The sequence below is a fragment of the Serinus canaria genome, chromosome 18 (assembly GCF_022539315.1).
Source record: "Serinus canaria isolate serCan28SL12 chromosome 18, serCan2020, whole genome shotgun sequence".
Taxonomy (NCBI): domain Eukaryota; kingdom Metazoa; phylum Chordata; class Aves; order Passeriformes; family Fringillidae; genus Serinus; species Serinus canaria.
In genome coordinates this window covers 10,583,941-10,611,899 of record NC_066331.1, presented here as the reverse complement: position 1 = coordinate 10,611,899, position 27,959 = coordinate 10,583,941, and the positions used below count along the sequence as shown (strand labels likewise).

The 27,959-nt window shown below is 54.7% G+C and overlaps 2 protein-coding genes across 51 annotated transcripts in view; one reads left to right on the top strand and one right to left on the bottom strand.

The window, feature by feature from the left end:
• Positions 1 to 1,603, top strand: part of MYH10 (myosin heavy chain 10) — a 92,030-nt gene extending 90,427 nt beyond the window's left edge. Inside the window, exon 41 of the mRNA XM_050981414.1 lies at positions 84 to 1,603. Within this exon, the coding sequence (XP_050837371.1) occupies positions 84 to 228 (145 nt within the window). The 3' untranslated portion in view covers positions 229 to 1,603. The remainder of the gene's footprint in view (positions 1 to 83) is intronic.
• NDEL1 (nudE neurodevelopment protein 1 like 1) lies at positions 571 to 27,959 on the bottom strand. 50 transcript variants are annotated; one of them, XM_050981455.1, is made up of 10 exons: positions 27,869 to 27,959; positions 19,082 to 19,179; positions 17,580 to 17,733; positions 16,268 to 16,416; positions 15,144 to 15,280; positions 13,009 to 13,182; positions 12,192 to 12,283; positions 7,904 to 10,168; positions 5,975 to 7,806; positions 2,922 to 4,577 (listed from the first exon to the last, which is right to left on the bottom strand). In XM_050981455.1, exons 2-8 carry the CDS (start codon positions 19,165 to 19,167, stop codon positions 10,013 to 10,015), a joined length of 948 nt encoding a protein of 315 aa, XP_050837412.1. In that variant the 5' UTR covers positions 19,168 to 19,179; positions 27,869 to 27,959; the 3' UTR covers positions 2,922 to 4,577; positions 5,975 to 7,806; positions 7,904 to 10,012. The 50 variants fall into 50 exon arrangements, with proteins under 50 accessions (XP_050837402.1, XP_050837403.1, XP_050837406.1 ...); XM_050981456.1 differs by lacking the exon at positions 27,869 to 27,959 and adding an exon at positions 23,315 to 24,081; XM_050981452.1 differs by lacking the exon at positions 27,869 to 27,959 and adding an exon at positions 22,778 to 22,928.

The following is a 27,959-nucleotide window of genomic DNA, read 5'->3' as shown; positions in this document are numbered from 1 at the left end:
CCAGTCCAGGTCAGCCCCTGCCGTGCTCCTGGGCGGGCCCGGGCAGTGCAGGAGCCTCTCCCAGCGCTGCTCTCCGTTCGCAGGAGGGGGGGACCCATCACCTTCTCCTCGAGCCGCTCGGGCCGGCGGCAGCTGCACATCGAGGGCGCCTCGCTGGAGCTGTCGGACGACGACGCCGAGAGCAAAGGCAGCGACGTGAACGAGGCCCCGCCCGCCCCCGCCGAGTAGCGCCCGGCCCCGCCTGCATGCAGAGACCTTTCCAGCCCCGCAGGAGCGCCCGAGCGCCCTGCCCTGCCCTCGGAACTGCCTTGTGGCCCGAAAGCTGCCTTACGACCCTCGGCATGTGCTACAAGGTTCCTTATCATAGGTCAACCATGTCTTAAGGCTCTCCAGCCTCACCACACTGTACCCTGCTTCAGATATAGGTACAACTGCTTTTTTATATATAGTAAACAACCGGGATCGTCTCTGTTCAGTGCATCTCTTTTCCAGATACTCATTGTAAAGCCATTTTTTAAAGCATCATGTGAAGGATGAAACTTTTTTTTATCAATCCAGAAGCGTCATTCCCAGCGGGTGGGGGGCCGGGACAGACCCCTTGCCGTGGCTGTGCATGCCTTGTGTCCAGCAGCATCCTTCAGGCTCCGGGCTGGCCGCAGCCTCTCGGATCAGTGAAGACCAAACCGCTCCCGTTTCTTTCTTTTCTCCCAATTGTTGTGATCCGCACACAACCCCTGAGTGAACTGTGAAAAACGGCCTTGGGAAGTGTTAGAGGGAAGTGTAGGGATGAGTGAGTAGTGTCCGTTTTTATCCCGCAATCCCATTTGAAGTGTTCTCAGCTCCATCCGTTCGTGTCCATGCAGTCCAGGCACACCGAGGTGGGTCCCGTCCCCGCACGGCCCGCGGTGCTCAGAGCCCCCGGCGCTGCAGCCACCCGGGCTGGGATAATGTGAACACCAGTGGGAAATCAACACACAGCACAGGCAAAACTAATTTATTAATGTGAGGCCGAGCCAGGCCGTGGGAGGCCCCGGGACCCGTGGGTCCTGTGGGGCCGGGGCTCCCGCCCTGGATGGATGGATGTTGCCTGCCTACAGTTAACATGCCAGTGGATGTGAATCCTTTTTTTTTTTGTTGTTGTTGTTTTGTTGTTGTTTTTTTATTTTGAGCAGTATTACAGTGAGTAGTTAGCGTTCTTTTTGTTTAAATAGCTGAAAACTGACATTACAGAAAGTGCCTTAGACACTACAGTACTAAGACAACGTTACATATATAATTTGCCTATATAACAATGATTTAATGTATTAATTTTGACTGTGCTTCATATCATGTACCTCTCTAGTCCAAGTGGTATTATTGATATTAGTGACAATGAATCAGTGTTAACTAGGAAACTTCCTCTGCCACATGCTCAAAACCCATGGATTTCCCTTTTTGGTTAAAAGCTTTAACATCTGTCGCAAAGGTTTTGTTGTGTGTGTTTGGATATTTTTAATCAAACTGGCTGTTGACCACCAGGCGTCTGACTGCAAATATCTTGTTTTCTTGTATACCCATATTTCTAGACAATGATTTTTGTAAGACAATAAATTTATTCATTATAGATGCGGCCGCCTGCTCTGTTTACTTACTGGAAGAGCTCTCCCGAGGCTGGCATAGACCTTAATAAACGAGATATGACTGGAAGCTGCCTTTTCCCTTCTTCCTCTTTTGTTTGCTTGCTTTTTTTTTTTTTTTTTTTTTTTTTTTTTTTTTTGTTTGTTTGGTTTTTTTCTTTTATTTTGACCTAAATACAGCATCAATGGCTTGGTCCGAGCTGAGCCTTTGCCTTTGAATGCCACTGGCAGGGCCCGGCTGGAGCACAAAGAAACTCTGAGCTCTGCTGCCGCCCTCTGGCACAGGGTCTGGCTTCCTGCCTGCTCCCGAGCAGCTACATCCCATATTTTGGGGTGTTGGGGTGCACAGCCTGCCCTAGGGCTGGGCAGGAAAGGCCTGGGAGCTGCAGGAGCTGGAGTCCGGGGGGGAGCTTTTGGCTGGGTCTGGGACCAGAGTGGGACAGATTGGAGGGCAGGAGGGACAGGAGGTGGCCAGTGGGAGGGTGACCCCACTGCGGTGGAGCTGTGAGGCTCTGGCAGGAGCTCCAGAGGAACGGGATGGACTGCCCGGGGTGTCCGTGGGGGGCCAGGGCCCCCAGGACAGGGGCGGGACACGGGCACGGCCCCGGGGATGGAGAGCGGGACCCGGGACAGAGCCGAGCTCGGCCGGAGAGCGGCAGCAGCGGCACAGGCACAGCCCCGGGCACCGAGGGGATGGAGCAGCCCGGGAAGGGATGGAGCAGCCCGGGAAGGGATGGAGCAGCCCGGGAGGGGATGGAGCAGCCTTGGAAGGGATGGAGCAGCCCGGGAAGGGATGGAGCAGCCCGGGAAGGGATGGAGCAGCCTGGAAAGGGATGGAGCAGCCCGGGAAGGGATGGAGCAGCCCGGGAGGGGATGGAGCAGCCCGGGAGGGGATGGAGCAGCCTTGGAAGGGATGGAGCAGCCCGGGAAGGGATGGAGCAGCCCGGGAAGGGATGGAGCAGCCCGGGAAGGGATGGAGCAGCCTTGGAAGGGATGGAGCAGCCCGGGAAGGGCCCCAGCCCAGCTCCTGTGCACAGGAAACTCCTTCCAGCTGCTCTAAGGAAGCAAAAATCCCCCGGAAGGCTCAGCTGGAGGCTCCCAACACGTCCCCAGTTGAAATATCGTGTTCCCCCCTCAGTGCCAGCAGCAGAGGCTGGGATGGCCCCAGCAGTGCCCCTGTGCCCAAACCGAGCACCATTCCCAAGGGAAGGGCTGTGGGATATTGTGGCACTGCCTGAACACTGCCCCCCGCCCCAGGTCTCGGCAGAAAACCCTGCTGGACAAAGTAAGAGCCATGGCCACTGGTTCTGCAAAATCCACGGATTCCACATTAAAAGAACTTTATTTTTGGAAGATTACTCTGATTTGTTTTCATTCTTTTGAAACCACATCATGTCAGTGGCACCAGGGTGGAACGGTACATCCTATGGAAACATGCCAGAGAGAGGCTGAATAAATAAAGCTACAAAGCCCAAGTTATGTACAAAGACCTCAGGCAAAGGTATTATGTTTACAAATCTATGTACAATAAAACAAATGTAAACAGTCAAATGCAGCAGAGGATGCACAGGAAGGAAGGACCATACAAACCCTAATGGCAAAGAGACAATCCCACCTCCACTGCTGGGCCAGTGGGGTTTTTTCCTCAGCATTTGTAACTCAACCACCTGGGAGCTGCAGAGCCCCTGACTGACAACTGCTGAACCCTCAGCTCCAACCCTGGCTCCATTTGCTGGTTCAGAATAAAAATCCACTGATTCTGAGGCACATGGAGAGGGAAACCACACAAATGTGTTGCCTGAAAGACCCACAAGGTTCAGTTGCCCCAAAGTGTCCCAGCAGCCCGCAGGGGAGGCTGCACAGTCCAGTCCTACAGCACAGGGGGTGATGGCCAGGGGGCTCCTGGGCCAGGGGGCTCCTGGGCCAGGGGGAGCAGCAGCTTCCTAAAGCTCCCAGGGGGTCGCTGTGAGTGGGGTGAGGGACGGAGGCCGAGTCCAGCAGGGCCAGGGAGCTGTGGGGCAGCCCTGGGGACACTGAGGGCACAGCCCTGCCCTGGGGCCACCTAAGGGCACAGCCCCTGACCACAGCACTGCCCACCCTGCTCCAGGGCAGGAGCCCCAGGGAGAACAGCTCAGCCATGCCAGGCCCAGCTGGGGGGGCTGGGATGGTCACAGAGCCTGGCTCTGGGTGTGTGTCCAGCTGTCCAGCAGGGATGGACCCGGCCTGGCCAGGCTGGAGCTGCTCACCCAGCCCTGCTCTGACTGCCCCGGGTGCAGCTACCCCTGAGACAGGACCTGGGGCTGTCTCCTGAGTGCCAATGGCCCCAGGGCCACCACTGACCACCCCAGGGCACTTCCACGAGGTCTGAGAGCAGCAGCTGCAGGGCCTGGCAAGGGACAGGGCAGGGGAGCCTGGCAGAGGAGGGGACAAGGCTCTGTCAGACCTAAGTGAGAGGAGAGGGAAAGCCAAGGGGGCAGGCTGGGGCTGTCCCCCAGACAGAGCAGGACTCGGTGTCCCCAAGCACAGCAGGACTTGGTGTCCCCCAGACAGGACTTGGTGTCCCCCAGACAGGACTTGGTGTCCCCAAGCACAGCAGGACTCGGTGGCCCCCAGACAGAGCAGGACTTGGTGGCCCCAGACAGAGCAGGACTCGGTGTCCCCAAGCACAGCAGAGGGTGGCAGCTCGTGGGGCCGGGGCAGAGAACGTCCACTACAGCGACAGCAGAAAACAAACTGTATTGACAGGACATGGAGGGCCGTGGGCTCAGGGCTCCTCTCAGGGCCATGTTCCAGCGGGGTGGGAATGGGGAGGAATCAGGAGCAGTTCTTCTCAAGGTGGCTGAGAAAAGCATCCAAGTCCAAGCCCTGGGGGCTCATACGTTCAGGGGGAGCATTCCCGGCGCCGAGGATGGGCGGGAGCCCCCCAGGCCGGGGGGCCCTTGGTCAAAGCCGTTCACTGCCCTGGGGACAAGAGACAGCAGTTAGGGGAGCAGCAGCCAGGACAGGCACTGCAGCCCTGACCCTGCTCCTCCCTCCCTCCCCATCCCGGGGAGCAGGACAGGACGGGCCCAGCTCAGTGCCCACCAGGGATGGAGCTGGCACGGCCTGGCTGTCCCAGGAGGATGAGTGGGCACAGAGCCTGAGCCTGCTGGGGCTCACCAGGGGCTCTGCAGGGCCAGGGCAGCCCTCAGGGGTCCCCACCTGTCCCTGCCCTGGCACACAGTGTCCTGTGCCCAGGCACAGCCCCGTGTCCCTGTGCCTGAGCCAAGGAACAGCCCCGTGTCCCCGTGCCCAGGAGGGGACACACACACTCTCAGCAGTGTCCCAGCCCAGCAGAGCTGGCTCTGTGCCCCACAGTCCCCCCTGGGCTGCAGGGGAGGCTCCTGGTGCTGAACCCCAGGATCCAGAGGCTCCCCTTCCCCAGCATCCCACTGGAGCTGTGCAGCTCCTGCCTTCCCAGGGGGTGGGACAGGAGCCTGTGGGTCCAGCAGCTTTTCCACATCTCCTGAGAGCTCCTGCCAGCCAGGAGCAGCACTCCCTGCTGGAACTGTCCCTGCACTCACTGGCTCCTCAGGGGTGTTTCTGGCTGCCTGTCCCCGCAGTGCCAGGGGCTTTGTGCCCATGTCCAACCACTCTCTGCCCTGATTACTAATTTGGACTCATTAATCTGCATTTCAAGCTATATTTTGTACTTAGCACCTCACACCCAAGACTCCCTCAGCTCTAAGTACCCAGCAAATCCTGGGTGGAAGATTTTCCTGGAGCTGATTTTCCTGGAGTTGACCAGCCCAGCCTGAAGGGGAAATGGAGCTGCTAAAGCACAACTGGAGCTCTGCAACTGCCCCAGGTGCTTCCAGCTGCCACAGCTGGGCTGGGCAGGGACAGTGACACAGAGCAGGGACACTGCTGTCCCCACCCATGCTGTCCCCTCCCTGCTCCAGCCCCGGCCATCTCCCTGTGCCCTTGTTTGCTTTCCTGTCAGCCACTGCACATCAGCAGGTCAAGAACCACAAAATGCTGAAGGGAAATCCCGAGCAGAGGGCAAACCTTCCACATGAACTCCAGCCATGAAGCCACGCTTGCCCTGCACCCCTGCTGTGACCAGTTCCATCAGAAACATGCACTTATGGAAGTATTAAACAGAACATTAAACAGAATTAAACAAAGCAAGCAGCACTCGGGCTTATGTTTGCAACAGGTCACAGCAGCAGAGAGGTTTATTTCAAGTCAGGAGAAAGAGAATTGCACTCAGGCCTTGATCAGGGCCCATTAGTGTGGCACTAGCAGCTACCTCGTGCAGTTAGCAGAGCCCCAGGTTACACCACATGCAGCCAATCAGTGCAAATGAATTCATTTACCCATGACCAAGGTGGGGAATATCACCTTCTCACGCCTAGTGGAGAGAAAGGGAAAGTTTATGCACACAAAAATGTCATTGCTGAGCACAGAGCAGCTGGGGCCAAGCAAAAGTGCCCAACAGAGGCTCAGCAAAGCTCTGCTGTGTGAGCTCTGCACAGTGGAGCTGCTCTGCATGGGCAGCAGGGCACAGAGCTCTGCACCTGAGCCACACATGGCACCTGAGCCACACACTGCACACAGCACTGCTCCTGAGCCACACACTGCACACAGCACAGAGCTCTGCTCCTGAGCCACACATGGCACCTGAGCCACACACTGCACAGAGCACAGAGCTCTGCACCTGAGCCACACACTGCACACAGCACTGCTCCTGAGCCACACACTGCACACAGCACAGAGCTCTGCTCCTGAGCCACACACTGCACAGAGCACAGAGCTCTGCACCTGAGCCACACACTGCACAGAGCACAGAGCTCTGCACCTGAGCCACACACTGCACACAGCACAGAGCTCTGCTCCTGAGCCACACATGGCACCTGAGCCACACACTGCACACAGCACTGCTCCTGAGCCACACACTGCACACAGCACAGAGCTCTGCACCTGAGCCACACACTGCACACAGCACAGAGCTCTGCACCTGAGCCACACATGGCACCTGAGCCACACACTGCACAGAGCTCTGCTCCTGAGCCACACACTGCACAGAGCACAGAGCTCTGCACCTGAGCCACACACTGCACAGAGCACAGAGCTCTGCACCTGAGCCACACACTGCACACAGCACAGAGCTCTGCACCTGAGCCACACATGGCACCTGAGCCACACACTGCACACAGCACTGCTCCTGAGCCACACACTGCACAGAGCACAGAGCTCTGCTCCTGAGCCACACATGGCACCTGAGCCACACACTGCACAGAGCTCTGCTCCTGAGCCACACACTGCACACAGCACAGAGCTCTGCACCTGAGCCACACACTGCACACAGCACAGAGCTCTGCACCTGAGCCACACATGGCACCTGAGCCACACACTGCACAGAGCTCTGCACCTGAGCCACACACAGCTCCCCTCTCCCAGAAAAACCTTTCAGTGGGTCTGGGACTGGAAAAAACCCCAGCTTTCCCAGCCTGGTGTTCTGGTCAGGGCTAGGGGTGCCAGTGCAGACACCTCAGAGTGCTGGGTGTGAGCACAGGCACTCCTCACAATAATCTTCAGCTCCTTCATTGAAACAAAGCCCAAGGGGTTCACAGAAACAGCCAAGAATAAACAGCAGCTGTGAGGACACGGGCAGCCAGGACTGCAGGGAGGGGAAAAAGCACCTCAGCTGGCTGTCAGGGCCAGGGCCCTGCAGAACCAGAGCAGTTCTGTTTCCTGCACAAAACTGGACTGACATTAATGACCAATTAACAATAATTACAACAGCAAGACACAAGTATCCATCCTGAGGACCATCCTCGGGTGCTGTTCTACCATTGCCTGGCATCTGGACACAACCTGCATGTTCCTGAAGGGACAAGTCTGCAGGGAACTGATTTTACACCTGACACTGCTGAGTTTTTAACAACAGGGAACCCTGACTGCCCCAGTTCTGCAGCCACGCTTTGGTGCAAGCCCTGCTGTGCTCCAGGCCTCTCCTAAAGGAGGGGCTTGACAAGAGCTGGAGACCCCTCAAATATTTCAGTGAAATGGCAGCAGGAGGGAATGAGAGCTGTAATGGTGTGGCTGAGTTATCTCTGCCCAACCCAGCACTCAGCCACCAGCTGCTCCTGGAGCAGTGACTGCAGACTGCAGCAGGGCTGCACTCACAGCTGGAGCAGAGTCACACCTGGAGCAGGGCTGCACACACAGCTGGAGCAGGCTGCACTCACAGCTGGCAGAGTACACCTGAGCGGGCTGCACTCACAGCTGGAGCAGAGTCACACCTGCAGCAGGGCTGCACTCACAGCTGGAGCAGAGTCACACCTGGAGCAGGGCTGCACTCACAGCTGGAGCAGAGTCACACCTGCAGCAGGGCTGCACTCACAGCTGGAGCAGAGTCACACCTGCAGCAGGGCTGCACTCACAGCTGGAGCAGAGTCACACCTGGAGCAGGGCTGCACTCACAGCTGGAGCAGAGTCACACCTGGGTCAGGGTTACTCTCACACCTGGGTCAGGGCTACTCCCCCAGTCCAGCTGCCAGGGCCAAGCCAGCTTTCCACAGCAGCCCTGGAGCACAGCATGGGCACTGCCAGCTCCTGCTGGGCACAGAGTGCCTCAAGGGACAGCCTGGGAGCAGCCCAGGGGCTGAGGGGACAAGGACAGGACAGGGGGGCCATGCAGCATCTCTGGCCACTTGCAGACAAGTACGTGAACCCCTTCCAGCCCTGTTCCTGTCCACTGCCACCCTCAGCTCTGCTGCAGCATTTCCTCCTGACCCTCCTCAGCCCCAGCCTGCTCCTCCCTGCAGGCAGCCAGCCCTGCCAAGGAGGGTGATGACAATCTGCATAATTACAAGTGACCCCCAGCCCAGAGAGCAATCAGCTTATTGTCCCAGCACACCTCGATCTGGCCATGCTGCCTGCCAGGAGCTGCCACAATCCCTCCCCAGCACCTCCCTGCTCCCTGAACTGCCCAGCCCTGCAGCTCACACAGCCCAAAAGGGCTCTGAATCCTTCCTTTCCAAAAGCTGCAAACACCAGTGGCTCCAGAGGCTCCCAGGGCCAGTTTTTAAGGTGCAGCTTGCCCTGCTCCCCTCCCAGCCCCACTGAAGATGGGTGTGGGGAGCTCAGCTGGCTGCTCTGGCATTTTCAGGTTGGAACCAGCTGGTTTCATTCTCTGAAATAAATGCAGGATTGAGGACGTGCTGAGTATCAGCACTGAACTGCACTGAGGTTTAACATGCAGGGAGCATGGAGGCTGTTTGCCCTCAGCACCACTGGAGAACTCTGTGCTTTCCTTCTCCGTACACCCCCAGGGCAGTGAGGAACTGGGGAATCCCTCCTGCAGAAGCACTGCCAGCATCCCAGAGGGAGCTCTGAGCACGGCACACACGGGCTCCTGGTCCCCAGGACAGCAATTCCTGCTCCGAGGCTGGCTCACAGCAGGGAGGAGCCACAGCTCCACCACCAGCGCTTCATCCCTCCCCTCCCGGAGCGGGTGTGAGCACCAGGACTCCCTCCCTCCTTCCAGGGAACATCCCTGCCTGCCCTTAGCCCTGCGAGGGAACCTCCAGCTGCGGTCCTGCACTTCCCCAGAGCACACCTGCAGCTTGGGCACCCCCTCCTCTGCCCTGAGATGGCCATTCCTCACTGCCTGGGGCTGGCACAGGCACCAGGAGATGGGGCAGGTGCCCTCAGAGGGCCCATTCCTCACTGCCTGGGGCTGGCACAGGCACCAGGAGATGGGGCAGGTGCCCTCAGAGGGCCCATTCCTCACTGCCTGGGGCTGGCACAGGCACCAGGAGATGGGGCAGGTGCCCTCAGAGGGCCCATTCCTCACTGCCTGGGGCTGGTAAAGGCACCAGGAGATGGGGCAGGTGCCCTCAGAGGGCCCATTCCTCACTGCCTGGGGCTGGCACAGGCACCAGGAGATGGGGCAGGTGCCCTCAGAGGGCCCATTCCTCACTGCCTGGGGCTGGTACAGGCACCAGGAGATGGGGCAGGTGCCCTCAGAGGGCCCATTCCTCACTGCCTGGGGCTGGCACAGGCACCAGGAGATGGGGCAGGTGCCCTCAGAGGGCCCATTCCTCACTGCCTGGGGCTGGCACAGGCACCAGGAGATGGGGCAGGTGCCCTCAGAGGGCCCATTCCTCACTGCCTGGGGCTGGTACAGGCACCAGGAGATGGGGCAGGTGCCCTCAGAGGGCCCATTCCTCACTGCCTGGGGCTGGTACAGGCACCAGGAGATGGGGCAGGACTGGCACTGCCACCCCCACACCTGCTTTTCTCTCTGCTTCACCGGAACGCCCTGCAGCCCTGGAGAGCTGTGGGGGCTAAGGAGGGGCCATGAGCAGTGCCCCAGAGGCCTCCCCGAGGGCACAGCAGTGCCTGACTCACCCCTTGTCAAAGAAGGACGTGTGCCCTGGGTGTGGGTACTTGGTGCCGTTGCTGCCCAGCACGGCGCTGCTGACGTTCCCTGAAATGTAGGATTTCCGTGATGCCTGGTCCTTTGCAAAATTCCTGCAAGCAGCTAATTTGGATTCTAAGGCCTGTAAAAGGAGAGGAAAGGATAGAGTTAAAGAAGTGGTACCACAGAGAGGAGGTATTCTGCTGCTCATGAGCCCCAGGTTGCCATGGTCAGGACTCCAGTGTGATCACCCTTGGCAGAAAAAGGGGAACAAATCTGTCATTTCCTCGTCAGCCCAGCACAAAGGAAACTCACAGATGCTGATGCAGACTGCCAGACATTACTCAGCTCCATGAGGGCTCAGATTCGAGAACAGATGAACTCTGAAATAATTACCCAAGACAAGGAAGCCAAATCCTAGCAGAAGTTACCCAAACTTGCTTCAGCAGCTGCCTTGAGCTGATCAGAGCACTGAGAGCCTAAAGCAGAATCCTCAAGCTTTGAGAGGGACTGGGCATGTGGAAAGTTGGTTTTTTCACCAGGACAATGCCTCCTGCAATGTCTTTCTTAATCTTGGCTGGCAAAATAAAATCAGTTTCTAAAGTTTCGCTGCCACCCTTCCAAACAGGCCTGGTGAGAGGTTTTTTTCCCCCCTCATGTAAAGTGCCAGTGACTCCTGGAAGGAGGAGCCACATCCTGATTCTGTCCTTTAGTCCAGAGCATCCCTGCCCTTTCTGCCCCCATCAGAGGCTGAACAGCCACCTTATCTGGAGATCCACGTGGTGTAGCAGTCAGTCCTCACCCATTCCAGCCCTCAGAACATTGCAAATGCCTGCACTGGGGACTGAAATTCATCTCCCCAAATGTGGGGTTTGCTCCTGCCCTGCACAGGATATTCCATTAAGAGGGCATGCTGCCACAGGTGAGTGAGCCCTGTGCACACTCCCAGGAATCCCTGGAAGTTTGTTTAGGGGTTATGGACTATGCAGACAGCTGTAGGCAGCTCTGGGTGTCCCAGATTGTCCCCTGGCCACAGGCATGTGAGCTGAGCCCTGTCTCAGCTGCAGGCAGGAAAGCAGAGGGGAAAGCTCCTGCAGAGACAGGGAGTGCAGAGCTTGGGATGGACACAGCCAAGCCCCAGAGAAGCCGAGCAGCCTCCAGCTGCTCCAGAGCAGTGCCTGAGCTGGAGCCCTGTCCCAGGGGCACTGTGGCTCAGGGCAGGCTGGGAGAGCAGCTTGCTTATTTGGCATTTCCTGTCCTGGCAGAGTAATCCCAGGGATTGGCACTAAGCTCCCCAAATCCCCTGCAGACTCTTGCTCATAATGATCCCCTGTGAAACGTGTCACTGCTAACCCCCAGCTGTCCTGCTGCCCTTTCAAACCAGCCCTGAGCTCCAAGGGGAGCAGCCAGGGCATTTTTCACATCCAAGCCTGCTAAAACAACTGTCTGCAGTGAGCCCCTGGCAGGCTCAGCCTGGCTCCAGGGGCACGGGGCAGAGCCAGCCACAGCTGCCCTGAGCTCCACTCACACTCCCACCTCCACGGCTCAGAGAAGCTCTGGCAGCTCAAAAGTCATTTCTTCTTCCAGGGGGAGAGCCTGGGTCCTGAGCAGCACTGCAGCAGATGTTTAGAGCAGTTCTTCTCTGCTGACAGTGTAATCCCTTTAAAGGCTCATGCATTTCACTTCCCCAGCAGCCACAGATGGGAGCATTTGGCTTTCTCCTCATTTGTTTTCTCACTTTCTTACCAAAGGTTTCCAGGCTGGCTTTTCTTTCCGTATCTGTGGCAGATCTCTGTGGGAGAGGAGCTGTCCCACCCTGGCAGGGACATCCCAGCTCCTGCTCACCCAGGGCCTGAGCTCCAGCTCTGCAGGCCAGGCAGAGGAAGCTGCAGGCCCAGTTAAGGTAAGAACAAGCTGGCAGTGCCTAACCCAGCACCTGAAAAATTGTTATTCCAAATATGAATTTTGTCATCCCAAATTGGATTCAGAACTATAGGATCAGGCTTTAAAAATCAAAATGATTTTAAAAAAATAAAGCATTGTCAAATACCAAGCAGTGCATGGATGATTTGGCAGCTGCAGAATGTGCCCAGCAGGGGCCCAGGCTGTGCTGTGGGGGAGCACAGGGACAGGAGCCCCAGGGAGAGGCAGAGCTCAGCACTCACCCCCACTTTGCGTAGCAGATCTCCCACGATGTTGAGTGCAGATATTCGAGCTGAAGGAGTGAGTGGGCTGGTTCCAAACCCATTTGGTATAGCTGCAAACACAGACACCTCTTATTACTTCCCTCCTCCACAGCTCAGGTTTTTCAAAAATTTAAATAAATCAGCTTCTACATGAAAACCAAACCCCAAACATATCTCCAGTCTTGCTGCAGACATGTCACACAATTCCCCACAGTAACTGCAGGATCACTAGGCAGGGAGGATGAGAAAGCTTTAATTCCTGCCCTGGCTGCCATCAGCTCCCCCAGCAGAGTTCATGCCCTCTCCATCTGCAAGGCTACTGACTGCAATCCATCTCAGCAGCCAGAGCTGCCTCTGCCACCCCCCCTTCTGCCCTGAAACACCCACTGTTAATCCCTGGGACTGCCCAGAGCCCTCAGATGGGCAGAGGGGCTGCACTGAGACCCCCACTGCCCCACACAGAAACAGGAGCCCTGGGAAGTCACTGTGGTGACAGAGACTCCAAACTGCTGACCGTGCTCCCCCAGCACTGCTGCTGCACACTGGAGCAGAATTACCAGTCCCTGCACTCCCCTGCATTCCCAAACATCTTCAGGGCCCCAGTGCAGAGTGCAAAGCCCTGCCTGCCCCCAAAGGCAGTGCCCAAGCTCCACTGTCCTCTGCCAGGCTATTTACCCCTGAAATGCACTGCTGCTGCCCTGGCATCAAACACACTCCTGGAAGTGTGTGAGACCCACACCCCATCCACCTTGGGTTCCTTAAGGAGCACAACAGAGCCCATTCCTATGGATGGTACCTTTGGGGGAAGGAAAACTATTTTCTGATCCTTTTCCAACAGGTGTAGCTGGCAAGGAGAGGGAGGCCTGGACAGCTGAATCCATCTTCTCACAGTCCAGAGTGGGGGAGCTGGGTGCTGATTTCCGGGTCACCTCCTGCTGCCTTTCCCTCACAGCCAGCTCCTGCCGCAGGTCTGAGGGTTGAGAGAAGGAAAAAAACGCACAAAATCCCAGATTAGTGACTGATTCTCTCACAAACACTCTCTCTGTTCATTTGGGAGGGGCAGCAGCAGATACTTCCCACCAACCCTGGGTTAGTGCCTGCTGCTGCTTCCTCCAGGAGTGGGGACACCCCTCAGAGCAGCCCCACCCCATTATCCCATTGTCCCACCCCATTATCCCAGAGCAAACAGCCCTGCCTGCCCCACACAGCTCCTGTCCCTGGCATGGGGGCAGCTGATTTGCCTCAGGATTTCTCCCCATTTGCAGTGTGAGCTCCATGTTACCAAACCTGCAGCTGGACACAAAGAGGAGCTGCTGCTGCTGCTGCTGCTGGGCCCAGCTCCTGCCCAAAGCCAGCTTGGGAGAACAGAGCAGTGACCTGTTCCTGTGCTTCCCATTCCCTGCATTCTCCTCCCAGTTCATAATCCACACAAGCCAAAGGCAGCCCAAGGCTTGCACCCAGTTTCTTGATGCCCTGACAAGTAGCAGAGCAGACTGGAGGGCAGTCCAAAGGACTGGGCCTTAGAAAAGCCTGGCTTTATTCTCACCTGCTCCCCAGAGTGCAGCTTATCCCCTCCCTTTCCACAGCTTTCTGCTACAAGGAACACCCAGCAGAGCCCAGCAATGGATCTCAAATCCTCAGAAAGATGCAAACAAACATTCCAAGTGAGTTGTTCCTTTTTGGGCAGAGCAACTTCGTTTTCACAGACCTCTTACTCCTTATTCCTCAGTCTGGTACAAAAGCCAAATTACCTGCACATCACAGCTTTTAAGCTGTAACAAATGTTTAGAGCTGACTTTAGGTAAAACAGCAGAGCAGAAGTCAAAATCTGTCTGGGCTCCCAGCAGAGGATCTGAGGCTGTTCAGTCAGAAATGTTATACTGGAGTTAGACAGTACCAGTTCCTTTAGAGGCTACTGTTCCTGCCTGCTGCCAGGGGGAATAACTCACAAATGCTAAAAATGTCCAAATGACTCATCTAAGAAACAAGATGTCTGTTTTGCTGATTGCTCCAGTGTTCTAGAAAACAGACCCCTGGGTTTTGCTGGTTTTTCCAGTTTTATTGCCCTAATCTCACATATACTCCCTCAGAAAATTTCTTTCTTCATATTTATTTCAAAATCCCTGTGCTTCTAATAAAGCTCTCGATTTCTGGGGCACAAACTTGCTTCAAAAAGGTTCATGAAGGAAAGAAACAACAAAAAATCCCAGCCTGCCGTCAGGTGTGTTGTTACACTGAGCTCCAGGCTTTAAATGAGGAAATATTTCAGAAAGCTTCATTTAGGGAACAAAGTTGCAAACAACCAATCTCTAAAGCCATTGTTGGCTGGCACAGGCTTGTGAGCAGATCACCTCCACCGTTAGAGAAATCAGTTTATAGCACCAGTAAAAATGCTCCCTTGCCCAGCATCCTCAATGTGAAATCCCTGGGGCATCCCCCACTCTTGAGCTCATCCCAGACACCATCCCAACGTCTCCCACAGGTCTGAGCACAGCCTTTACCAGAACACCTTAAATAACAGATTCAAGGCAGTTCACAAGGGGCTTAGAAGGAACACAGGAGTGATATTTTTTAAGAGTTACTTGATCATTTATCCTGTATTCCCCTCTCATTTCCTGTGCTTTCCCTTCCTGTAAACCCACAGCAACAGGAACTTCTGAAGCAACTTCCTAAATTCTCTTACAACTGTCAAACAGAGTATTTTGTGTTAGAAATCCTGAACTCATCTATTGTTAATTCTGCCCTAAATGAGGAAATTTTTCTTTTTGGCTACACTGGACATACAAAGAACACACTGTTAGTAAAACCTAAAGCATGCAGTTCAAGTCTCATCATGTGAGGCTTTCTAGAAACACGAGCTTTGCTTATTGCACATCTCTTTTAGCAACCCAACCCTGCACCAGGAGCCAGAACCAACCAGACCAGCCATACCTCTTGCTTCATCCTTTAATCTCTGTACAGAGACCAGCAATGACTCCTTGTCATCCAGTTCACTTTCTAAAAATGCATTTCTCTCAATAGCTTGGTTCAGCCTTTGTTCAAAGTCTTCCAATGAAACTATTGTCGCCCTAGAAACAAAATCCAGAATATTAGGTTCTTCAGCTCAGCCAGCATAAAAGCTTATTCAGAAGCATAACAGAAGGAAAACGTTAGCAGGGCTGTGTTCAAGGGAAGCACCTGAAAGCCAGGGAAATGCTTCTCAGAAAGGAGCAATCAAAGAAAAGGAGCAAAGGATGAGAAGAACACGATCGCGTCTGGCTCTCAGAGAGGTACCAAGGAGGTGGGAAAGAGCCAGCCCAGAGCTCCTCTTCCCCCAGCCATGCCCCCAAGCTGAGCATTAATCAGTGCCCCAGCCCAGGTGGGGCTGTGCTCTCAGGGCTCTGCACAGGCACACCCAGCCAGGTGGGCAGCAGAGCCTGCGACATGACCTCAGACCCAATCCTCCCAAAACCAGTGCCAAAAGTTAGTCATGAGCTTAAGAGCCTTGTGCAAGCAGGGCTCAGCTCTCAGACCTTTTCTCCAGATGGCCAGAGGCTCATTCCTGCTCTCCCTGAATCAATGGCAGAATTCCCACTCAGCAGAAGGGAAGCATGACCTCCTCCTAGACTGGGTGTTGCCAGCAGCAGCCTGCTCATTCCAGAGCTTGGAAAGGGCAGGACTGCTCCCTCCAGCTGCTCTGCAAGCACCAGGACACTCCTCTGGCCTGGCTGACTTAAGAGGGACATGGAAAGCAGGAGACTCTGACTTCAAAGGGGCTCTGAGGCAGCAGCAGCACAACTATCAGTCACTGGGCTCAGGGGCAGTGTGGGGGCCTGGCTGGCTCTGGGCTGGCTCCTCACAGCAGCACAAACCACACTGCCCCTCCTGCTGCAACAGGAACCAGCTGATGATGGGGGGCAACTGCACTGCTCAAAGAACCCAAACTCTTGGGGGTGCTTGGGGTTTTTCTGATTGTTGTTTTCCCTTTGAGGGACAATGAAATGCTTGAGCTGAGCAGCAAAGAGAAGATCTTTGTGGTGCAAAGCTGAAGGGAAGAGGGGGTTTGCAGCCTTCACCTCTTGGCACGTTCCAGGTCATCGTTGGCCTGCTCCAGCTCCCTCACATATTTGTGCAGCTGGTCTTTGATGGCCCTTGTCTGGCTCAGGTCATCCTCCAACAAGGACACCTGCTTGTAACTCTGGGCATACTGGTGCTCCAGTTTCTCCTGAAACAAAGGACAGGGAGATAAACATCAGCTGCTGGCACTGGCCAAGCCATCAGCACGAAAAGGGGACAGAAAGTGTCACTCTGTGTGCAGAATGCTGGTTTGGGAGTGCTGGTAATTCAGAGCAGAAACTGGAGAGGGAGAAGGAACAGGCTGTGAGCCTCAGAGCTGGCCCCAGTGCAGAATGGCAGGCAGCCACCTCCCCATGGCACAGCTGCCTCTCAGGGATGCAGCCCTGCATCTGCTCCCCTCAGCCTGCACTGACAGCTGCTGCAGGAGGGCAGGGAGAAACCCAAGTGCACAGTTCTGTGCCTCTGCCCTGACAGCCTCCCCTCTGTGCCTCTGCCCTGACAGCACCCACCCCGACTGCAGAAACTGTGATGTGTCCAGTGGCAGAAATGGGCCACTGAAATCTGTCACAAAACCTCCAGGCCCACTGGAGAAGAACTCACTGCCAAAAACCCTCTGAGGGCCTATGGAGGAACTCCTGAGCTCCTAAAACACATCCTGACCCTGCAAGTACAGCTGGGACTGGAGACACAAAGCAACCCCATCAACCCTCCTTCCCCTGAGTGAATGTCTAACCTCTGCCTTCACTCAATAAGCCAAGACTGCCCAAAATGATGTTTTCTCAGGATTACAAGAGGCAAGCACTTGTTAGCACAGAGGCAGCAATTTTGCAGACCCTTCAGCAATTCCTGGCTCCACAGATACAGCTGTGAGTGGCTGTGGAGGCTCCCTGAGAGAGGTGCACAGATCACCTAATTTCTGCTGTCTTGGGGGTCTCATGAGAGCAGGGAGACCCTGAGGCCACCAAGACTGGTTTGCAAAGACAGGTGACAAGGCAGTGGCTGCCCAGACCCACTGGGCTGTGCCCTGTTGCTATGCTGCTGTTCCCAATGGAACAAATAAACTCCTCCCTGGCACAGCCTGGGGAATTCAAAGCAGCACAAGCTCCAGGACCACGTTTCATGACGTGAACAAGAAAAATTCTGCCAGAAGTTTCCCTGGCCTTATTTGGGGTACATGCCATGCTTCAGTGTGGATCTTAACCAGACAAATCCTTTTGAATTTGGGAATTCAGTGCCCAGGAGCAGCCCAGACGATTCAAAATCCAAGGTGGAGCTGAAAGGAAAAGCAGCCCTACCACACAGAAAACCTACCTTTAATGTTTCCACTTCATATTTCAGTCTTTGGTTATCTGCTTGCAAATCTCTGTTCCTCTGCTCAGCTTGCACTAGCTGTGCCTCCAACTCAGCTTCCAATTCCCTGCTTCCCTCCTGGAACTCAGCCAGCTCTTCACGAGCCTCCTGGAAGCTGCAAGGAGAGGATTGCATCAGTGGGAAAACCAGCAGCTCCCAAGTTACAACAAAACCTGCAGCTCTTCTCAAAGAAAAAGCTGAAAACCACGAGTTCTAAAGCACTTTAGTGTCATCCATAGGCCTCTGAGGGGAAAAAGAAGAATGGGAAAATAGAGAAATTACATTAAGCTAAGCTATTGAAGGAAATTAATTCTCTTACATCAAACCCAGCAGCCACCTTGAATGCCTGTGTGGAATCAAAGCTATTTCCAGGATTCAAGGAGCCTGAGAAGCACTTTGTGCTCCATTAGCTTTCACTGCTGGCAGACTTTATGGAACAGACCATGAATTAAGCAAACATTTAACCAGATTTTTGGTCAGCAGCTGAAGAGAGAACAACAGTTTCTGCATCTGTGCACTTGCTGGAAAATTAAAGTTTGTAAAAATCCTGCGGAGTCAGGAGGGCAGGACATGCCTACCTCATACCAGTGTGAGTTAATAAATACCAGAAGCAGCCACTCCACATACTTTGCTTATTAAATTTGCATCTTTACCACAGGTAATAGCTGAGCCCTGAGCGAGCAGCAGAGGAAACCACCGAGGCTTTGGGCAACAACACATCCAGAGGTGCCTCAGATGGAATTTCTGACCCACAAGAACAGCTCAGGGTTCTCCACACAGACAGGCCCCTCCACATTCCCAACAAGTTCCTCCCAAAAAACCCCAAACCAAACAAAAAAACCTTGGGCTCTTTGGGCTTGAGAGGGATTTAACTCCAAAAAAACCTCAGCCCACCCCAATCCCCCCCAGATGCACAGCACTGCTCCAGAGAGCAGCTTCTCCTGGCACTTTTGGTGCCAAAGCCCTGTGTCCCTAAGAGATGCAAACCATGGGCACAGGCAGGAGCAGGAGCTATGGAACACCTGAATAAAATGCAGCAGACTCCAAATCAGGCACTTTTCACAGCAGTCACTGCACTGCAAGAGCTCGAGGGAACAGCAACGATAAAGGCAAGCCCAAAGGCGCCTTCTTGTGATAAAACATCAAGATACCACTCAAGGCAGCACTTTAATTACACAAAGGTGCACATGATCATAGCAAGGATCTGCTCTTGCTCAAACATGCTCAAAACATAGCCTGCAGTTCTTGGCATGGTGACACTGGGCAAGAAACACTCAGCTCCCACAGAGATGGAAATTTTAAAGCTGGAAATCCTTGCCAGAGAATTCTCTTCTCACAGGTTTTCTCTGAAGTATCTAATGACCATCTTGGTGTGGCCTTGCAGAGGAGCAGATTAAACAGCCATCATTAAGATCCAAATCCTGGTCATTAAGAACCAACTTCAGCTTGCAAATCCACAATACCTTTGCTTGTACTTCAAGGAAAGCTCTTTCCAATAGGCAGTTTCCTCCTTTGGACTCGAAAAAGTAGGGATTTCTTCACTGTCCATGATCAACACGACCTGCAGGACACAAACACAGGGATAAACTCAGGACAAAGCTGGGCAGACCAGCCCAAAACCTCTGCTCAGTCCTGGGCTTTCCAGGCACCAGGACTGGCACCCACAGCCAGATGCCAGGAGTCCCTGCCAGGCTCATCCAGCACTCAGACCTGCCCCAAGGAGCCCCAGGACTTTACCCAGCCTCTGCAAGGGCTTGTGCAGCAGCCTGGAATGAGAGCAGGAGGTCTGGTTGTATTTTGTAGCTGCCACCAAAACTCCAGTGGTGCCACAAGCCCTCTCAGGCCCACAGCTGGTCACACACTCAAATTTAGCCATCAGTTTCCACTTCATTAAATGTTCTGAAGAGATTTTGCCTCCTGCCACCACACAGTGACTGACTGAGGCTGCTTTGAGTGCAGGGAAGGAGGATGAGCCCTCCAAGTGAGGGTAACCACAAACAGCTCTGTGTGCACATCACAACTCAACTTATTCTTCCTGCAGCAAGTCCTGGCTAATTCCCACTTGTGTCACAGGTAACAGGAATTATCCACGTGGTCCAGGAAAATCAGCCTGTCCCTGAAATGACATGGTCACCTCACAGAGGAGTGTTCAGAGAAGTTTCCCACACCAAGGCACTGGAGATCCCCTCTCCATGAGGATCCTGCTTTCTTGGACCTGCCCAGGCTATCAGCCAGCACAAGAAACACAACCCAGCACAGCTTTGGTGTGGTTTTTATGGCTTTATATGGTCTAGGGGACACTTCAGAGGCCTCAGCACACGCCAGGTCTCAGAGGTGATGAAGGAGATAAAATGCAGAGCAGGACCAGGAGAATGCTCAGACCCCAGCCAGGAGAGGCACCATTGCTGAGCCCTCCCCAGGCAATCCCACAGCTCTTTAAGGCATTTTTTTTTTTCTCTTCACAAAGCCAAGCCTCAAATTCTGTCCTCACCACCCAAAAAAAGAATGGGGTGAACCCAAGCTCCAAGCAGAGGCTGTGAACAACGCCTGCACCGAGTCCATTGATCAGGAGAGCTGACCTAAAAGTCCTGACTCTAACAGCCATCACTTCCCAGCCAACTCTGTCCCCTCAGGCTAAAATTGTCACACTGATGTGTTCTGTATCTCAGTGACCCACATTTCTGACACCTCAAAGTGGGCCAGAACAATGCCCTGCTTTCGTCAGAGGGCAGCCAGGCCAAGCACAGCGAGGCAGAAGTGGCACAGTGGCTCTCAGCTGAGCCTGCAGCTGCCACAAGCCAAGAGCCAACTGATCCACAGAGTGCCAAGCACCTCAAAACCACCTCCAGTCTCACACTGGGTTTATTTAACTGCACAGCTTTACTGCAGAAGCAAACATGCCAGGGCTCAGCAGAAGGGATGGGCTTTCCTCTCCTGCACTGAGAAAATGAGCAGCACCTGTGGAGCCCTTCCACCACACATTTCACACAGGCTTTTCTTTGGGAGCACTTGCATCAGCCGTTACCAAGGCAGCTCAGCCACTCCACAGGGACAGATCCCAAGCCCTGTGCAGAAGCTGTGGATGTGGAGCTCAGCATTCTTGCCCCAGCTGCTGCAGTTCCACGGTGGGAGCATGGAGCAGACACCTGACACAGCTCAGGTGTGCCCAGCAGCTCCTGGGCAGTTGGAGCAGACACCAGACACAGCTCAGGTGTGCCCAGCAGCTCCTGGGCAGTTGGAGCAGACACCAGACACAGCTCAGGTGTGCCCAGCAGCTCCTGGGCAGTTGGAGCAGACACCTGACACAGCTCAGGTGTGCCCAGCAGCTCCTGGGCAGTGATTTCCCCTGCCAGGACAGGGCACTGCTGGGTGCTGTCCCCAGCACTTGTCAAGCACTGATCCAACCCTTGCACAAACCCCTCCAACCTCTCCCTGACCAGTTCTAACCAGAGAGGCTCAGAGCAGCAGGGAGCACATCCACCCCAGAATAAACCAGATAAAGCACAACACAGGCTCAGCTCCCACAGCTCAGGAGGAGCTGGGCTCAAAAGGTGAGCAGCCAAGCTGGCTGTCAGTAAAATTCAGGATGTGGCTAGAAAAAAGCTTTTACAAGGAAGTGTCTTACATCATTTCCTAGAAGTAGCTGAGATAAGGCACAAGACTCCTTCCTGTCTGCTCACACGGGGCACACCCTTGGCAATCAACATCTGAGGGATCCCTTCGAGCACAGCAGCCTGGGCAAGACCAGGAGGGGCTGCCTGGGGCTCCCAAGGACAGGAGGTGTGTTTGCTCCCCACTCCCTGTCCAGCACCTTCTCCTTCCACACACCGGAGGGAGGAGATTCAGCCCAGTGCTGCCTCAGGAATTCTGGGCAGGAATTCTTCCTTCCCAACCCACACAGACCTTCCCCAGCTCTCTCATCCTGCTTGCTGAAGGGAGTGGTAGGTGATGACTGCTCCTGCTCCTGTGTCCCACCATCCCTAATGCCACCAGCAGGGATTTGGGATCTGCTGACTGCTCTGCATGAATCCCTGCTGCAGATGCCAACACCAGCGTGCACTGCTGAGCTCCAGCACCCACATCCTGCTTTTTGCATTCTTTATTATTTTATTTCTATTTTATCCTGCTTTTTGTATCCCCACAAGGGGCAGGACAAAGGGATTAGAGCACACAGCCACCCTGCAAACACGGTGCTTCACAGCCAAACCTGGGAGCTGGGGGATGCTGACACTTCAGACCTGCTCCCAGCACACACGTGGCCATGGGAAAATCCTTCACTCTGCCAACCTCTGCCCATTCCCTCAGAACGACCCACAAAAACAGGGATTGTGCAAACTGAGAGCAAATCCCAGGAGTTATCAGAACACAGCCAGAAAACTCCACACATCTCGTGTGTGGGAGAGCGGATGCCCACGGAATACCAAGAGTTGAACAAAAAGTGCTTTGCCTCAGCCTGCTGCCTGTTGTCCTGGCCCTGGGAATTCTGTCAGGAGCTGAGAACCAGCACGGCCAGTCCTTCCTATTCAGGGCTTCTTTGCATACGTGGCACTTGCAGAATCCAGCCTTTGACAAACAACACTGAGGCTTTCAGGGAGCAGACAAGACAATGCAGCAGCGTCTTCCAGGGAAAATGAGAGCAGGCTTATGCTGCTGCCCCCTCAAATTCATTCCATCACAGCTTAGCATTCACACAGTGCCCTGGGAAAGCACAGCTCCGTGGGCACAGCTCCAGCTCCAAAGCTGCTCCCAGACAAGAACTACCTTCAAAACACCGGGGCTCCTTTTGAGCCCCCCCCGACAAAGTCAGCAGGACCCAGCAGCTCTCCACTGTGAAAAGGAAAGAACTTCTCCACGCTGCAATGACTCTAAAAAAACACAGTGTGGAGGTTAAGAACTTGTCTAAATCCAGAGGGGTTTGTACAGGACAAATCTGTTTTCCCAACTCGAAAGCATCCTTAAAATGAGAGGAGCAGTATTCTCCGGATATCAGGAGAGCCAGAGGCTCAAGAATGCACCAGAAATAACCAAACTAACATGCAGACAGGATTTTCCAAGCAATTCAAGCAATCTTGCATTCAAGGCCAAGCCCAAACCTCTCCGGAGCCACCTTCCAGCTAAGGCATGAACGCACAAACACAGCTTGAAGTGTAACACCGTACCTTAAAGAAGCTTCCCAGGCTCTCCATGTGACTGCGGCGGAGCTTGGGATGAAATCTAAGACCAAAACACTCAGCCTGAAATCCAACATGACTCTCAGCTGGGACCCACCCCTTCCCACAGAGGGGAATCCACTCCTCCCTGCTCTCAAAGTCACCCAGTCCCTCACACGTCACGGCAGGGATGACTTAGAGCAATTCAATTCACCCCAGATGTACCTGTAGCATCTCAAGTGGCTGCAGAAAGAATTCCTCCTCTTTTTAATTGCCTCCCACTTTCCCATTTAAAACCAGCTCATAAACACTGTCATAGAAAGAGAATGAATATTATTTGATCTTCATGAACAGATCATTTTTCTGTATATTTTTCTGCTTTCTTCCTTGCAACCCCATTTGTCCAAGATTTTCAGACACCAAACATGAAAATTTAAGCAGAAGCAAAGCAAGGCCACTCAAACAGGACCAACCACAGGGCTGAACTCCCCCAGCCATGCTTGGCTGATCCCCCCTCCCTTCAAGGCACCACAAATGTCCACTGACCTTTGGAATTAAACAAGCAACCAGCTCTAACAGGACTTGATCAAGAAGTTCTGCCAAGCTCACATGTGGCCTTCAGCTCTGGAGATAACGACCCACTCTGGCTATCACAAAGTGTCCAAGTGCCTGCTGGCTGCCAGTCCCCCCTTCTCGGAGGCAATGACTCCGTCACCGAGGGCTGGCACCATCCAGAGCTGCCACGCACAGCAGGAAGGACTGTCCACAGCCAGCTCTTCTTCCTCTTCCTCCTTTTTGCTGATTCATGGGCAGAAAAGCAGAAGAAACCTTGTTTCCATCATTCTTCACCTTCTCAGACCTCGAGGACCAACAGGTAACCTGCAGCTCCCAAAGCTCTTGATTTTCTCCCCGCAAACCCAACCAAGACTCACAGCAAGGTAACCCGAGCCCTTCAGCCAAAACTCAGAGCAAACGTGCAAGGACTTATTCGAAGATGGAAAACAAACAAGCAGAAGGCACAGATCAGATTTCACCAATCAATTTGGGCTCGTTCTGCCCGTGCTGGAACGGGAGCCGGCGGATTTCCATCGGCGCTTGGATGTGTGCCTGCATCGACGGCTGGGATGAAACTGAACCTCTGGGAAGTGAACCTTCCCCTGCAGTTCTATTTCTGAACTGAATGTTCTCGAGTGAACCACAACAAATGCCTCCTTCTCTCTTACAACAGCAGCACGGGAGCTCTCAGGAAGAGAAGAAAGTCAGCGAGCACAGCGTCAGCACAAGGCTCCTCGCTCTGCTGCAATAATAAATCCTGCATTTCCAATTTGGGCAGCACAGGAGGCAGGAGATAACCAATCCTACCTGCAGAACTTGGTGCCAAATTCAGAGAAGCCTTTAAGATAAACCAAGCACCACACAGCAAAGCCTTGTTATCTCAACAGCCTCATTAATCAAATATAACATGTCTGCTCTGCACCACATGGCCAGGACTCATCTGTCTGGTGAATATTTGATATCCAGTCACAGGAAAACCCTTGAAGAGTGAGCCAGCACTGGGCTGGAAACCTTGAAACCAGAAGAAAGGCGCTGATGCAAAAAGCCTCTTCTCTTCTACGACTACAAAAAGTATCAGAATTTTATATTTAAAACATTTATTTGCTTTCATAAAGATGGGAAGTTTCAGACAGTTGACCTCTGCTCCTTGCCAAGTAACCTCACTGAAGTGACTAAAAAGGAGAAGTTGGTGCTCCTGCTGCAGGCTCAGCACCTGCAGAGGGGGAGGAAAGGCTCCTGGAGATGTGCACATCCCAGAACACCCTGGCCTGAGCACGGGGACAATTTGCTCCCAGCTCTGTTCCCAGGAACTCCAGAGGGATGAATCCACACAGACAGGAGCAAACAGCAAACTGAGCAGGAGAGTCAGCCTGTGGAAAGGATTTGCTTGTCCCTGCCTCAGTCTCTGCTCCCTCCTGGGCAGGCTGGTGAGGTGTGCTGGGCAGCAGAAGCTCTGATCCTCCCCCAGAGCAGGCTGGCAGCTGGCATGGGCTGCCAGGACCTGAACCCCTCTGGAGAGCACCCAGCCACCTCCACAGCTCTGCTGCTTTCAGTTCAAGCCTTGAGGAACGCCAGGGCACCCCTGGCAGCAGCAATGGCTTACCTGGGAGGCTGTGGCACACACAGCCTGCACCAGGGACAGCTCCAGGTCCCCCGGGCCTGCCTGTCACCCCAGAATCCAAACCATGATGACAGCACCTCCTGGGAGGGTGGTGGCCAGAGGGTGACATGCTTCTGGGCACCACACAGTGCCCAAGGAATTCCAAGGGAAAAAGCACTCAGCAGGATTCCTGCCCAAAGGACTGGATTCTGTTGCTTTTACAGCTCTGAAGTTCTACCAGTGCTGGGGGGGTAAAATGGATTTGAAAAATACCCCCCAAAATGGATCCCAGGCCAGTCCCCAGCAGAGAGGGACTCTGAACAGAATATTAACCAGAATATAAAACATAATATTAACAGAATACTAACAGAATATTAAAAATAACCCCCCAAACTCTATGTTGATCAGGAGAAGGAACCACCACAACCTTCCACTAAGCTGTGAGGACAGAAGAGCCTGGAGGGACACAAGCACATGATGAAAAATCTGCTCTGATGGGCCTGGCTTTGCCTGGGGTCAGGGCAGCACAGCAGGGCAGGCAGCTTGTGAACACACTCCCCAGTTTATTGTGATGGTGTTTGCAGTGTCACAAACATCAAGGGCTGCAAAAATACCATTTCCTTTCTGCAGTCTGACTTTCCTGGCACCTCTAAACACCAATGTAATGGACTGAGGGCATAAACTGTGCTTTGTTGCTGTACTTCTTGGCAGTCTGCTGCCAGCAGCATCTCCAGAGACAAGATTCCTTGTGACACCAAGGTCGCAGACATCATCAGTCTCGTGCTTTCTCTCCACTTGCTTATTTTCCTTTCTCTCCTCTGTCCTTCTCCACCTTCTTACGTATCTGCAAACTCTAAAGATCAGGGAGGAAAAAAAGGAGGGTTCCCCCTGAAGAGGAAGGAAGGCTGACAAACACTGACTCAAACACTGCCTCTGAACTCTTCCTTCACTTCTGGGACTCCCAGTGACAAGTTTAATTAAATTATTAAACCTTCTCACCAGGGCTCTGCCTCCACATATAAAACAACACAGAAATGCACAGCTCAGCCAGGAGACAGTACAGGGGAACTCCTCCAGAGCAGACCTAACACCATTTATCCCAGATCCACACTCTTTACCCACCTCTGCCACATCCTGTGCAGACACAGTTAACCATCAACCAGCCTGTCCGTGCAGTCACACTGCAAACACATCAAACTGACATTTAAATAAATAAATATAGAAGCACAGAATTACTGAGGTTGGAAAAGACCTCTGAGATCATCAAGTCAACCTCTGACTAATCATCACCTTGTCAACCAGAGCAGAGCACTGAGTGCCACATCCAGGAGCTCCATGAACACCTCCAGGGATGGATGGGGGCTCCACCACCTCCCTGGGCAGCCCCTTCCAAAACATCTGAAAGCTTCCCAGACTCTTTTCTGCCTTGGGACAGCTTCTTCCTCTTACAGTTACTGATATGTCTAACAAAACACTGACCTTGGAAAGGCCACCAGCTCTCAGCAGAGAGATTCCTTCCTCAACAAAGAATTGTTTCTTGGTTGGGGGGGGTTGGAAAAAAATGTAAAGGAAGAAAAAAATTTATCCAGGGAACTCTTCTACAGCAGTTTCTTGCATTTAACCATCTCTCAGGCAACAAATGCCACAGGCATTCAAACCCCTGCACTTGTGAGCAAGTCAAGGCAGGGGAAGAGAGAAGCCCTGAGTCACTCCCAGCGCTGAGCTGGATGTGGGTGGGAGAGCTCAGCTCTGCTCCCTCTGGGGATAGGGATGAGACGGGGGAGAGCAGGGCTCTGCTCCTCCAGGGAAGGACAGGGATGTGCGGAGGGGAGAGCAGGACTCTGCTCCTCCCGGGAAGGACAGGGATGTGGGTGGGAGAGCAGGGCTCTGCTCCTCCCGGGAAGGACAGGGATGTGCCCATGGGAGAAGAGGGCTCTGCTCTCCAGGAAGGACAGGGATGTGCCGGGGGAAGAGCAGGACTCTGCTCCTCCCGGGAAGGACAGGGATGTGCCCATGGGAGAAGAGGGCTCTGCTCTCCAGGAAGGACAGGGATGTGGGTGGGAGAGCAGGGCTCCGGGCCGGGGGGAGCACGGGGCTGGCTCGGGGATGTCGCTGCTCTCCTCCCAGCGCATCCTTCCAGCACGTCTGCTGCAATTCGGGTCACGCTCATCACCCGGGAGGGCACGTTCAGACACAGCACACGGGGCTCCCGGGGAGGATAAGAACCCCGCAGAGAAACCCTGGCGGAATTACTGACGGAATGACGGACAAACACCCAGCGGGGACCGCGGAATGACAGGAAGGGACCTGGGAGTCCAGCCTGGGAGCAAACAGCCGTGTCACCCAGCCGGCACTGAGCTTCACCGGCCTGTCCCTCAGCACCCCCAGGGGTGTTGACTCCACCGCCACCTCCCTGCACCCTCCAGCATCCAAGCACCAATTCCGGGAGGAAATTCTTCCTAAAAAAGACGCTGCGTCCTGGGCATATGATCGATCGGGGATTTTACGAGAAAAGAGGAAAACCACGAGTCCAGCTCGCTGCCAGTGACGGGAAAACGCCCACGCGGAGGGCCGAGACCGGCCGAGCGGCGGGCAGGGCCCGGGGCAGCTCCGAGCCCCGGCGCGGCCGGGCCGGCCCCGCTCCCGGCGCGCTCCCGGCGGACGGACCGGCCAGGGCGGCGGCCGAGCGGGGCCGCGCCATGATTGACACCGCCCGCAGCCAATGGAAGGCGGCGGCGCCGCGCCCGCGGCCAATGGCGCGGCTCGGGGGCGGGCCCTGCCCCGTTGTCAATTTCCAGCCAATCGCGGCGCGGAGCGGGGCCCGCAGCACCCCGGCCCCCTCCCCGCCCGCCCCGCGCCCCCCGCCCGCCGCGCCGGGCCGGGCCGGGCCCGGCTCGCTGGGGCCACCCGAGGAGCCCCGGGCCGGCCCCGGCCCCGCCGCTCACCGGAGCGCATCCCCTGTCACAGCCGCCGCCGCGCGCGCCCGCCGGGGCCGCCTCATCCGGGGACTGGGGGGCGAGGCCAGCGCGTGATGCA